This window comes from Xyrauchen texanus, chromosome 16 (assembly GCF_025860055.1).
Source record: "Xyrauchen texanus isolate HMW12.3.18 chromosome 16, RBS_HiC_50CHRs, whole genome shotgun sequence".
NCBI lineage: Eukaryota > Metazoa > Chordata > Actinopteri > Cypriniformes > Catostomidae > Xyrauchen > Xyrauchen texanus.
In genome coordinates this window covers 5655684-5669143 of record NC_068291.1, presented here as the reverse complement: position 1 = coordinate 5669143, position 13460 = coordinate 5655684, and the positions used below count along the sequence as shown (strand labels likewise).

The following is a 13460-nucleotide window of genomic DNA, read 5'->3' as shown; positions in this document are numbered from 1 at the left end:
AGCTTGTCCAGAATTACTGTTCTTTGCTACCACCTTGTGGCCAGATTTAGGTATTACAGTGAATGGCATTTTAAAACACTAATTTCTACCAGTTTGAGTCTTGATATTGAGACGTCTCGAGACCACATATCTATGGCCTGCATAGGAAAAAAGATGTCTCCAGGGCTCCTGTTATCTTTGGTGTACCTCAAATGTTGTTGATATCCATGACCTTTAACTAGAAATGTATTCATAAATCATACTGTCTGTCGTATCTTCTGTATTGTAGAAGAGCAAACTTGTTACAGTTAATTAAGTGATACAATAATTTTTTTTTGTGTCACCATGCAGGCCTTCTTGCTGCCGTCCTGTGAAGCTTCAGCCACCCGCAAGGTAATTAAAGTCTACAGGATGTGGATTCTGCAGGAGAAGCCTACTTTCATGAATGAGCCTGAGACAAGTGGGCAGGAGGAAGACACAGAGGAAGAGCACCTTGTCTCTGAGACGGACAGCGTACACATGCAGGTGCTGTTACAAACACGCACTCACACAAATGCTATTTGTGCTGATCCATTACATTGTTTCCACTCACCTGCTCTTTTATCAACCCTTCAGGCAATGGAGACTCATGGGCATAAAAGATCGTCCAGTTGGGGGCGCACTTACTCCTTCAGCAGCGCCATCAGCAGAGGCTGTCTGACTGAGGAAAAGCACCAGGATGTGAAGGCTGGCATCCAGCCCACCCTGCAGGTGTGTATACTTGACCACACATTCAGTACATTTACACGTGTGACTGAAGCTATGTTAATATCAGAGTTGCAAATTCAATATATATGAAAAACATAATATCACAAAACAATGTCCGGATAAAGCCACGTTTCCATCCCATGTGTTGAAAAGACAATCATCACTTCCGTAGAAATTCTAGCCAATGTAACTCTTTTATTAACAAAATATACTTTGCGATTTAGAGCACACAGACCAAACACTGTAAAGAACAGCACGTCACACAGTTCTGGGAGCACTGTGTGTGTGTGTTCTTCCTTCCTTATGTCTTTGCTGTGTGGATCTATAATATAATTTTCAAAAGTGTCAATAAACTTGTTCTTCAGCACAGTTTATGTTATATTTGACTTTATTTGCTCTGCAAACTGTATGCAGGCTTTGGATTTTCTAGACACCGTTATTACAGAATGACCAGATCAGCATTTCAGATACAATGATTGGTCCGCCGCTCAGTCTAGTTATGAATGAGTTATTCAGTCAAATAATTATTTATTTTTTATGCGCATCTTTTATTTATTAGAAATTCAATAGGAGTTTATTCAGTTCATGCTGAATGCACATTTCTTCTAATCGAATAAAAAAAATAACTACTCTACCTCAAGCAAAAATATACGTTTTTTTTTTTTTTTTGCGTATTTTGGAGATTTTATTATCTTGGTGTTTCCAACCAGTGCTTGGAAGCACAGCATGTGTTTAGCATCCTGATAGGAATTTTAGTCCATTTGCGGAGAAGGCAATCTACAGGTAATCGCTAAATTTCCCCTCAAGAATCACTTACCGTTAGAAGTTAATGTCAGCATGAAGTCAAAATTGACTGTTTTATTTTTGTGCATAATTCATAATTTGCTCATTAATTAATGCATGGAGCCTGGGTAGTTCAGCAAGTAAAGACGCTGACTAGCAAACCTGGAGTAGTAAGTTTGAATCCAGGGTGTGTTGAGTGACTCCAGTCAGGCTTCCTAAGCAACCAATTGGCCCGGTTGCTAGGGTGGGTAGTCACGTTGTGTTAACCTTCTCGTGGTTGCTATAATGTGGTTCTCGCTCTCGTTTGGGCGCGTGGTGAGTTGTTTGCCTATGCCGTGAAGAATAGTGTGAAGACTTCATGCACTAGGTCTCCATGGTAAAGCGCTCAATCCTCGTGAAAAGATGTATGGATTGATGGTCTCAGAAGCAGAGGACCTAGAGCGCATTGAGAATTGGGCATGCCAAATTGGGGAGAAAAAAATATATAATTATAATGAATGCGTTAATCAATGCATTTAATGTCATCAACATCAAGATCAAATTAATGTCAGTGTAAAAAAGGCTTTGGAAATAATGTCAAAGAAAAATAGCTTTAAGAAAAGAAGTGTTACCATTGGGATGTGTCGAGATGCTCTTGAAGGTGACCTTTAGCCTCCATGGTCCTGGTCAGTAAGCCTTCTTAAAGCTGGTTGTGTTTCAGGAGAAAAGTAGTCCTCCACAATGACTTGCAAGCTCACATTCAGGTCTGCCTCTATTTGGAAATGAAACGCTCACTCTCCACAATCCAATCAATTCCAGATGGATAAAATAAAGTTCTTTTCTCATTGTATAGTCTCTTTCACTCAGAAATGTCACATTACGCTGGTAAAATGGGTTGCATATGCCTTATGTTGACTTAAAAAAATAACTGTATAAACTCAGCAAAAACAAACGTCCTCTCACTTTCAACTGCTTTTATTTTCAGCAAACTTAACCTGTGTAAATATTTGTATGAACATAAAAAGATTCAACAACTAAGACATAAACTGAACAAGTTTCACAAACACGTGACTGACAGAAATGGAATAATGTGTCCCTGAACAAAGGGGGGTAAAAATCAAAAGTAACATTCAGTATCTGGTTTGGCCACCAGCTGCATTAAGTACTGCAGTGCATCTCCTCCTCATGGACTGCACCAGATTTGCCAGTTCTTGCTGTGAGATGTTACCCCACTCTTCTACCAAGGCACTTGCAAGTTCCCGGACATTTCTGGGGGGAATGGCCCTAGCCCTCACTCTCCGATCCAACAGGTCCCAGATGTGCCTGCATCTCAGAATAGCATTCTTCTCACCACAAGATGCTATTGTTCTCACCACAATTGTACAGTGTGTATTACTCTACATTTCTTATCACGTGGCTAGTTGAGCGCCTTACCGTGGAGACATAGCGCATGTGGTGGCTTCACGCCATCCTCCGCAGCATCCACGCACAACTCGCCACGTGCCCCTCCGAGAGCGAGAACCACATTATAGTGACCACGAAGAGGTTACCCCATGTGACTCTACCCTCCCTAGCAACCAGGCCAATTTGGTTGCTTAGGAGACCTGGCTGGAGTCACTCAGAATGCCCTGGATTCAAAGTTATTGGCAGTAGAGCATGTGTAAAACTTCATCCAATTTTGGTCAAAAGGAATTACTTTGCTACTACACTAAAATATATATATTGTTTTAGGATATATGCATTTCAATTGCACAATAAAACTCCTTAAAATGTAATAATGTAATCTTTATCAAAATAAAATGATATATATATATATATGTTACGGCTGTCGATTTAACGCGTTAATTCTGTGCAATTCATTTGATAAAAAATAACGCGTTAAAAAATTAACGCAGTTAATCGCAATGCCCCCGGATCATAACAAGGAAGATTCCTGAGAAATGCAAACTAGTAGTACCACATGTTTACTCCAGAGGGCAGTAAGTAAAACTTCAGCTGTATGGGCAGCACACAGTTTATATAGTGAAGAAAACAACCCTTCAGCAGCAGCATAAAACAAACCTGCGTTACGTTCTTCTGTTCAAAATACTTGATGGAGCGCAAATCCAAACTAAGAGATCTCAAGCTGTGTTCTAAGTATTAAACTATATTTAACTTGACACAATGACCTAAAAATTTATGTTTATGATGCAACGCACCCGAGACGCTACACAAGCTTGTCTGATGCAGGTGTACATTGACAGGTCCTTAAACAAGCCCTCATAATAAATCTCGAACTGATTGACAAATTCACTTGTGAAATGGATTGCTGTGAACTGTATGCCAATGATTGACTTATGATCAATAATATGGTAATAAACAATACATTGTATTCTAAAGCTGCTTTTTGTATTGTCTTATCAATGATTAACTTCTGCCACAAGAATGTAATGCATTTTAATTATCTGATATCACAATGAATTAATCGGGACACCATGTAATTAATTCAATTAAAAAAAAATTATCGATAGACAGCCCTAATACAAATATTTATATTCTTTTAATGGATTATATTTAGTAAAAATAAATGACAATTAAATTTGATGGAATTTTGAAACTGAATTGCATAAATCTTTTTTTATATTTTTAAATATATTTTAGTTGTGTATGTTCTAATCAGAATTGCAGTATTTTTCAAAATAAACGCAATGTTACTTTTTGTCTAAATCGTACAGCCCTACTATGATTTAAGTCTCACAACAAGCCTTAAGGACAAATAACACAGTTCTTAGTTCATTTCGGGGCAAATATGACAAAATTAATGACATGCAGTTCAGTAAGTTCACTAAAAAGAAACAGCTGAGAAGACTCATTCTTTTGGGAGGTAGACCTGTATATTTTGTGGTGTAGATTTGAAAGAACCAGCTAATAAGAATCATATGTTCAGTAATGAAGCTACACTGGTTGTGCTGTATGTTTCGCACTGTAGATTCAAAAGGACCGGCTCATAACAGACACTTGTTGGGAATTAGACTACACTTGTCGTACTGTATGTTTAGCAGTGCCACTAAATGTTAGCATAGGAAAAACTAGCACGGTCTCCCATCCGCATCAGCTAAAGAATTAAATTAATGAAAATCATTCGGTTCTAGTATTTTTTATTTTTTTTTATGGAACTGGTTCTGAATAAGAACCTGTTATCGGTTTCCAGCCCTAAAATCCAAATGGAAATCAAGTCCTGGCCTACATTATGTTCCACTTAGGGACACGTCACATCATGGAAGTGTAATTGATAAACAATACTCTTTTGTGTTGTCATTAAATGTATATATGTATAAATGTATAAATAAAAACCACTTGACTTGACTTGACTTGACTATATAGTAAATTCTAGTGTGAGTTTTAGTATGTTTGAACGAGTGAATCATCTGATGTGTTCTCAGGTTTTCCTTACTAACTCCGCTAACGTGTTCCTGTTGGAGCCATGTCAAGATGTGCCCAAACTGCTGGAAAACCAGTTGGAGGTGTGCCGAGCTGTGCTCAGTGTCTACCGCCACATCATCATGGAGCAAAACATGAACCGCCAGACCTGGTCAGTAACTCTGTTAAACTGCATTACTGTATTTTGCTGTAGGATTGCTCTGATGTATGTCTGTTTATGGAGTTCTCGCCTATTGTGCAGTGCAGATTGTCTGAGTCTGTGTTGTTGAAAAGCTTTGTGGGTTATTTATAGGGAGCAGTTGCTGCAGGTGTTGTTGAAGATTACAGAAGCAGTGATGAAGAGACCACAGGAGAACCAAAGAAAAGATGCTTTCGCTCATAGTCTGGCCAGCGTCCTCTTCAAAGTGAGTCAGAGATTAATGTACCATCATTACAATCTCAGCCATTCTCATTATTAAAAATTCTTTGTTGCTTTCAAGGATATTTTGCAATTCACAGCAACTTTGAAACATAATTTTAGAAGGCATTGCTATTTGTTGGGCCATTCTAAATTAAAGTGAGCAATAGAATCTCTTTGCATAGGTCCCTTCCACAAAGCTGTTAGCAAAGCTTACAGGCCATGCTCATGCACAACCATATCCTTAAAATGTGATCTTGGGTGGCATGTCCTTGGTAATTTAGACAGGTACGCTCAATTGCTCTCAAGGTTTTTTTTTTTTTTTTAATTATGCAATATTTCGGACACAGATTTTTTTTTTTATTATTATGATTTTTTGCCTGAAAATGCCATAAAATAAAAATTTCAGGTAAAGAGAAATCATTATGAACATTATTTTTAACAGAAAACATTATTTTGAATTTTGATTACAGAAACGCAAAAGTTTAAATGTTGTTGAAGCCTAGATGTTAATTGCTATTACACCACCTGATGGAAGAACAAATGTAAAATGTTGGGGAAAATATTAATATTTATAATTTTTATTAATATTAATTATTGATTTGTTCACTTATTCCTAACAAAGTGTCATTTAAAATATTTGTAGTTTTAAAATGATTTGCAGTTTTGGGTTGTCCAAATTGTTTAGGCTATGGCCAAGAAGTTTTATTTCGGTGCATCACTAAACAAACCATGCAGAGACAGTAAGCAACTACAATTAAACAAAGTTCAAAGGGGCAATATTTAATAATAAAAAATAGTGTTATCATTCTTACAGTCCGAAAACAAGATTACAAAAAGTGGCAGTGACCTCCTTAGTCTTCATATAGGGTATGCCAATTGAGCATGGTATGAGACAGTGAATGCCCCCTTCAGAGTGCTTACTTCAAGTGCTCTGACCTTAAAATGGCAAAATGGTGCACCTTTCATCATACTTTTTCATAATTTATACTTGTTTCTGATTATTTAATATCACTTGATTTGCTGTTTGCACTCAGATGTATCTGAAGTTTGAATTGTGTGCTGTTGTTTGTAGACAATCTTTGTGGCATGGGTTCGGGCCAACTTGACTGTGTTTATATCCCGTGAGTTATGGGACGAGCTGCTGGCTGTGCTGTCCTCTCTCAGCCACTGGGAGGAGCTAGTGTTTGAGTGGGCCAGCATAATGGACGCTCTCACTGCAGTTCTGGCCCGTTACGTCTACGGTCTGGACCTCCACAACCTACCACTGGACAAACTCTCAGAGCAGAAGGAAAAGAAGCAGCGTGGCCGGGGTGTGTGTGTGTTCGTGTGTGTGTGCGCGTGCGTGTGTGCGCATGCGCGTGCGTGCGTGCGCGTGCGTGTGTATGTGTGCGTGTGTGCGAGAGCATGTGTGCGAGAGTGTGGGCATGTTTATGTGGTTTACGAGGACAATTCTAGTGTCCCCATAATTTAAATAGCTTAAAAAACATTCTAAGCGATGTTTTATTGAAAAGGTAAAAATGATTAGATTTAGGGGATAGAATCTATAGTTTGTACAGTATAAAAATCATTATGTCTATGGAAAGTCCTCATAATGATAGGTAGAACAACAAGTGTGTGAGTGTGTGAACCACATGGAATTGATTAATGCAGGCGATATTCTTAAAACAATCTCAATATAAAAATATAAACTGGCGGCCAAAAGTTTGGAATAATGTACAAATTTTGCTGTTATGAAAAGAAATTGGTACTTTTATTCACCAAAGTGGCAACTGATCACAATGTTTATATATTGTATTATATATTATAAAATATAGTCAGGACATTAGACTATATTTATTGCATTTCATTACAATTTAAAAAAAATTTAAACTACTTCAAAGAATTCTCATAAAAAAACTCCTACACATGCAGCAATGACAGCTTTGCAGATCCTTGACATTCTAGCTGTCAGTTTGTCCAGACACTCAGGTGACATTTCACCACATTCTTCCTGGAGCACCTGCCATAGATGTGACTGTCTTGTCGGGCACTTCTAACGCACCTTACAGTCTAGCTGATCCCACAAAAGCTCAATGGGGTTAAGATCCATGTCTGTTTTTTCTTTGCAATTCTTCCCATAAGGCCTGCACTCCTGAGTCTTCTCTTTACTGTTGTACATGAAACTAGTGTTGAGTGGATAGAATTCAATGAAGCTGTCAGCTGAGAACATGCGAGGCATCCATTTCTCAAACTAGAGGTTCTGATGTACTTATCCTCTAGTTTAGTTGTACATCTGGCCTTCCACATCTCTTTCTGTCCTTATTAGAGCCAGTTGTGCGTTGTGTTTGAAGACTATAGTGTACACCTTTGTATGAAATCTTCAGTTGTTTGGCAATTTCAAGCATTGTATAACCTTCATTCTTCAAAACAATAATTGACTGATGAGTTTCTAGAAAAAGTTGTTTATTTTTTTTTGCCATTTTTGACCTAATATTGACCTTAAAAAATGCCAGTCTATTGCATACTGTGGCAATTAAAAAACAAACACGAAGATAATGTTAAGCTTCAATTAAAAAACCAAATAGCTTTCAACTGTGTTTTATATAATGGCAAGTGATTTTCTAGTACAAAATGATCAATTTAGCATGATTACTCAAGGATAAGGTGTTAGAGTGATGGCTGATGGAAATGGGGTCTGTCTAGATTTGATACAAAATTAATGCTGTTTTTTACATCAGTAATGTCCTGACTATATTTTGTGATCAGTTGAATGCCACTTTAGTGAATTAAATTACCAATTTCATTCCGAAACTGCAAAACCTGTACATTATTCCAAACTTTTGACCACGTGTGTATGTGTGTGTGTGTGTGTGTGTGTGTGTGTGTGTATATATATATATATATATATATATATATATATATATATATATATGAATAAGTCAGATGAAACCTGGGTCAGAAATCAACTTTTCCATTAAGGGGAAATATTTGCCAGGGACATTTTTTACCTTTACAAGGGCAATATTTTCCATTCTAACCTTATAAAATGACCCTGCCATAATTGTATGTTATAATTTAATCAATTAATAAAAAAAACAAATTTAATGATCTGTACATTGCATATGTGCATGCTTATTCATTACGTGTGACGAATGTCCCAGGAATAATAAACATGGTAACAGATTTACTGTACAGAGCCAGTTGTAGGAGAGATACAGGCAAGCTGCCGTCACCTGAAAATGCTTACTCAATGTCATCTGAAACAATGTTAAAAGCAAAAATTATATAGACTGTACTGAACCCAGAGAAAATAATAATTTTGATATTTTAAACTTTATAAACAAATTCCACTGGAAAACTGCAGAATATTTTGCCCAACTTTAAATAACAAGATATCCACTCATTTTATGGCATATATGCATGTACTTGTATCAAAGATTGAGACCTTTAAAGATGTGTCTAATTAACTGTCTGCAAAGAAACTGAAGATTTTTAAGTATATATTTAAGTAATTAAAATAAGTTCTTTGAGATAAGGTAAATATATTTATGATTATATTTCAAGCTTTGTTTTAATGTATCATGTGCGTAATTAATCTCAGAAAACGATGTGATTAATTTGTTAAAAATGTTGAACTGATTCATGGAAATGTATAAAACTTCCCAGATGGACTTAGAGATGCTATTAAAACATCTCTAACTTTTAGCACTTTCGAAACTTGAGTCTTGCAAATTTGTGCATTAAAATCATCACAAAATTCACGATGTTGGTCACTTCATAAGGGCAACAAAATAACAGTGAATATACAGTATTGTACATTTGGAATATACCCCCCAGCCCTAGAGATGATGTGGCTTTGCCTCCTGTTTTTTGATGGCCTCTGACTGTGTGTGTAAATATATCAGGAGGGATGCAGGACTCCCAGAAGGCTGCAGAAGCTGCTCGGTCATTCTCCTTAAGCTGGAGGAACTCGGGAGACCAGGTTGGAGCTCAAGAACCTATGAGGTTCCGCAGTGCCACCACCACTGGAGCTCCTGCTGTAGAGAAAGCCCGCAACAATGTCCGACAGAAAGCATCAGGTAAGAACACAGCTCACAACATGCAACTTTTTCTTTGTGTGGTTTCACACACACACAAACATTTCCTGTTCCCTCTCCTCTTTGCTCTAAGGGTAGGAGAAGATTGTATCTCTTTATGGTGGAGAGCTTGTTGAGTGTGGAGCAGATGTATTGGAGACTGAAGGATGCCTTTCTGCCGCCCACAAAAATATCCGTTAGTGTGTGTATGTGAGAGCGAGACACATGAAACGCGTGGCTTTAAATTCTCTCCTTTTCTTTTGCCTAATTGGATTTCTCCTGCATTGATCTTCAAACGGCCCAGCGTCTTCCCCTCCTCGTTAAGAGAGCCGCCTCATCAAACCGCCTTCCTGTTTTTGATAGATTCATTAAGACCGTAATTAATGCTCATTAATATGTATAAATAGGTAACTCAGCAAAAGCGATGTAATCTAAAAAGAAAGGCAGTAATTAAAACGTGCTGTAGAGGGAATAATAGAGCCCTTCGCTTTCAGAGCTCTCCTCCCGACACAACGTGGAGTGGCCAAAAAATACAATGCTAATATTTTGTCTTATCAAAACTGGCAGAGAAAACTTTAAATAATGTCCTTCATATTTCGTGCTGGGGGATTGAGTATCAAAGAACACTATGAAACAAATGAGAGCACACTTAGAAATCCTCATAGAATGTCCTCTGTTTGACTTTCAAATACCAACTAGCCTGTGAAACTGTTCTTTACAGAACAAACACGGAGTTTTCACATTGGTTTTATTAAGTCGGAGAAGAGAATCAATAATTTGGAATGTTTTTACTGTACTTGCTAAGGAAAACATCACTGTTACAGTTGCTTAAGCAGTACATAGGTATCTGAACAAACCCCTGACCCTAAGGCCCCATTTCCACCTGGTATTAAGATGCGTTTCAGGTGATCCGATCACATGTGGTCTGCCTTAAATACAGCTCTAAACAGGATCTAAAACGTTTTGACAAAGATCACAGAAACCACACATGAATGTGGTCAAAAACCCATGTGTCCACATCGCATTTGAGGTATAAATGCATATCGGTCCTGTATGCGTCTTGGCAGCAGTGAAGCGCCACCCCTCACCTGTCAATCAACTGCTGCGCTAAAACAACAGTTGAAACTGTCGTTTATGAGCGGCTTTAAAAAAAAAAATGTAAAGTTGATACATACACAATCACAAGAGCTTCATGGATCTTCTTTAGTGTGTTTGATATCAACACAGACACACGAACGCCTGAATCGTCCTTAATACTGTGTGGCAGGGCGGAGGGCGGGACCGGGTCATGATGCTACACACCCGGCCCCTAATCAGGCTAATCAGGACGATAAAGGCCGACTGGAGACGGCAGTGTGACAGAGAGAGAGATTTACAAGTAGCTGCCCCACACGTGTGTGTGTGTGTTTGTGTGTGTGTGTGTGTGTGTGTGTGTTTGTCTTTTTTGTTCAGTTTATTATTAAACCATTATTTATATTGTCAAGCCGGTTCTCGCCGCCTCCTTTCCATTAATCCCTTTAAATACAGGTAATCGACTAAAATAACGGATAATTCTGCTTGACATGTTGCGTTTGTGCTTAGATTAAATTTCAACCACATCTGTGAGAAATAATTTGACATTTTTTTCATGCTTTCTTTGTTTTCCTGACTTTGTTGAGCTTTAATACCACACAGTAACACACTGACATAGTGATTGATGTATGTCGTCATGAAATAGAGACCATCCAAATCTGAACACAAGTAGTCACAGGAGAAAGGATCGGATCACCCGAAACACATCTTTAAACTGTACCAGTTTAAAACAGGGCCTAAATATTAAGCTTCGGCATATAACTCACCATTCATACTATGCAGCTTAAGGAGAGGTATTTTGTAATTACAAGTACCGATTTTTCTGCACACTCAAAACCTATATATTTAAATTCACATCTATGAATTTCTACTTCCTATTTGCTGAATTATGGTTGTTGTGTTTGTTGCTAATTATCATTATAATAACTATAAAAACAATATTAATAATAATTAATGCAAATAGTAATAAACACTGAGTGAATATTAATCATGAATTTCATTGATTTCATCCATCTGCCCAACAAAATCACCCACAGTAATGTCATTCTTAGGTCTGGAAGCTTCTCCCTCAATTAATAAACTCCATTGCGAGCAAATGACAGTTCATCACAGCTGCCATTAGGGGGAGAAATGCGGCAGTCATCTGTGAAAATGCGGCTCAATACATGCAAATGTGCCATTCATGGCATTATAAATTCCCATTTTTGGACTGTAAAATGCGAATGGAATTTGAAGTGCACAATAACCGTGGTTTCTCAAACTATTATTTAGTAATCGCAACAGGCCTACTATTGGTCAGTGTTTCTGTGTCTGGCTGGTTTGGATGCTCACACAAGTAGAACAGTGTTTTAAAAGAGCCACAGGCTTACTTAGTTGTCTTTGCATATTAAGATTGGAGATTGTATTTTAACACTCAAATAATAACACGCTTCAGCAAATTGTGTGACTATTGCAGCCGTAGAGTGCAGTTGATTTCTTTACCCTGTCTCTCTCAAACTTTGTCTCTCTCATTCTCCTTTTTTTCTCTCCCTGCACTCTCTTTTTGCTTCTTGTGTGGGAAGCTAAGCGAAGCCAGTCTATCAGCAACTGTGTGCATCTTTGTGAGGCTTTGCCGGCCACTAAGAGTGTGCCCATGCTGCTACACACTGTCAGCTCTTTCTTACCTGGTATCTCTCACAACTCTCACTGCTCTCACAGACTCTCAGGTAACTTCCTGGCTTTTTGAGCTTTTTATGATCATTCCTGTCATTTCCTCATTTCCTGTCCCATTTTCTGTCACCTACTTTCCCTTGAAATCAGGAAATTTAGCTTAGCCAGGTGAAAGAAAATAATTCCAATTTAGTATGTTTTCTTTAGTTCCATTCAACTAGAGGCAGGTCTTGAAAGAACTAGTGACAAAACTCTTGCATTCCTGCTTTGACCGAGAATCAAGTAAAAGACATTGTGACAGGACGAGTATTGCACTATAAAACATATTTAACCGTCAGTTCAGTGTTTATTTATTTTCATTCTTGCTTGACAAAATTGACATAGTGTCAAAATGAAGTGTTGTACAAAACTGAAGAGTACTTAAGCGATACATTTTTGAACAAACCATTTTATCATCTTTCAGAGATGTTTGCACTTTAATCTGTACATTTTTACGAACATTTTATTTTGGAAAACATTCAAGACTTCTCTCTGCCTAGTAAGTGCTGAAACAATCACTTTTTTTCCTTACTGCTTTTGGGTAAGTACTGTTAATTGACAGTTATTAACATTATAAACAAATTCCACCAATTACTGTTTATAATTCTCAACCCATTCTTACCGATACTTTTGAGACTATCACAAGTCATTCTTGTTGTTTCAGTAAAACCTTGTCTGTTGTCCAGCTACACTAGAAAACATTACTTTGGTGACCATTTTAAAAAAGCAGAAATTGCAACGGTACATCACATAAGTCTATGGGGTAGCTCTCAGCTCGGAAAGTGCAAGAATGATCTGGAGACTGAGCGGACATGTTCCATGGCTCTTATTGCATACCATGCATCGATTGATGACAACTCATTAAGCGGTTCTTCTCTATCAAAGCACAAATGGAAAAGGGTTTTTCACTGGTGCATTCAGAACTTTAGCGGTCATCGAACCACACTTACATTCCTAACTAGCAATTCGATGCATGCAGTTCTTTCTTGTTAGCATGCAAACTGCTAAGTAGAGTGCCATCCAGTGAGGTCTAGTAAGCATAAAGATTGTGTCGGATAAAGTAGTGGTGAGAGTCTAACATTTTTGACTGTTTGGTAGACGTGGAGGAGTGTCAGCTGTCTGAATGTGAAATGGGGGATGGAGACAGTCCTCTTCCCCGCAGCAGCAGCACCTCTGACATCACACAGCAGATCAGTGACATCTTTCCAGGTACATGCACACACAATGCAAAGATGTCTTTGTGGTAGAGTTGAATGACATCTGTGAATATCAAATAAATGAATGTAAAGCTATGTTGTTGACGGTTGAATAATCTGGAATAATCAAAGTTTTTTTTC

The 13460-nt window shown here is 37.8% G+C and overlaps 1 protein-coding gene across 3 annotated transcripts in view; it reads left to right on the top strand.

Annotated features, from left to right (window-relative positions):
* The window catches only part of ralgapa2 (Ral GTPase activating protein catalytic subunit alpha 2), a 268297-nt gene that overhangs the window by 131019 nt on the left and 123818 nt on the right, over window positions 1–13460 (top strand). For 2 of the 3 annotated variants that reach the window (XM_052145009.1, XM_052145010.1), the window contains exons 11-17: window positions 331–504; window positions 595–729; window positions 4911–5059; window positions 5201–5312; window positions 6381–6618; window positions 9193–9366; window positions 13222–13332. In XM_052145009.1, the coding sequence (XP_052000969.1) occupies window positions 331–504; window positions 595–729; window positions 4911–5059; window positions 5201–5312; window positions 6381–6618; window positions 9193–9366; window positions 13222–13332 (1093 nt within the window). Of the gene's footprint in view, window positions 1–330; window positions 505–594; window positions 730–4910; window positions 5060–5200; window positions 5313–6380; window positions 6619–9192; window positions 9367–11996; window positions 12141–13221; window positions 13333–13460 lie in introns of all 3 variants that reach the window. The other variant, XM_052145011.1, reaches the window with a different exon arrangement.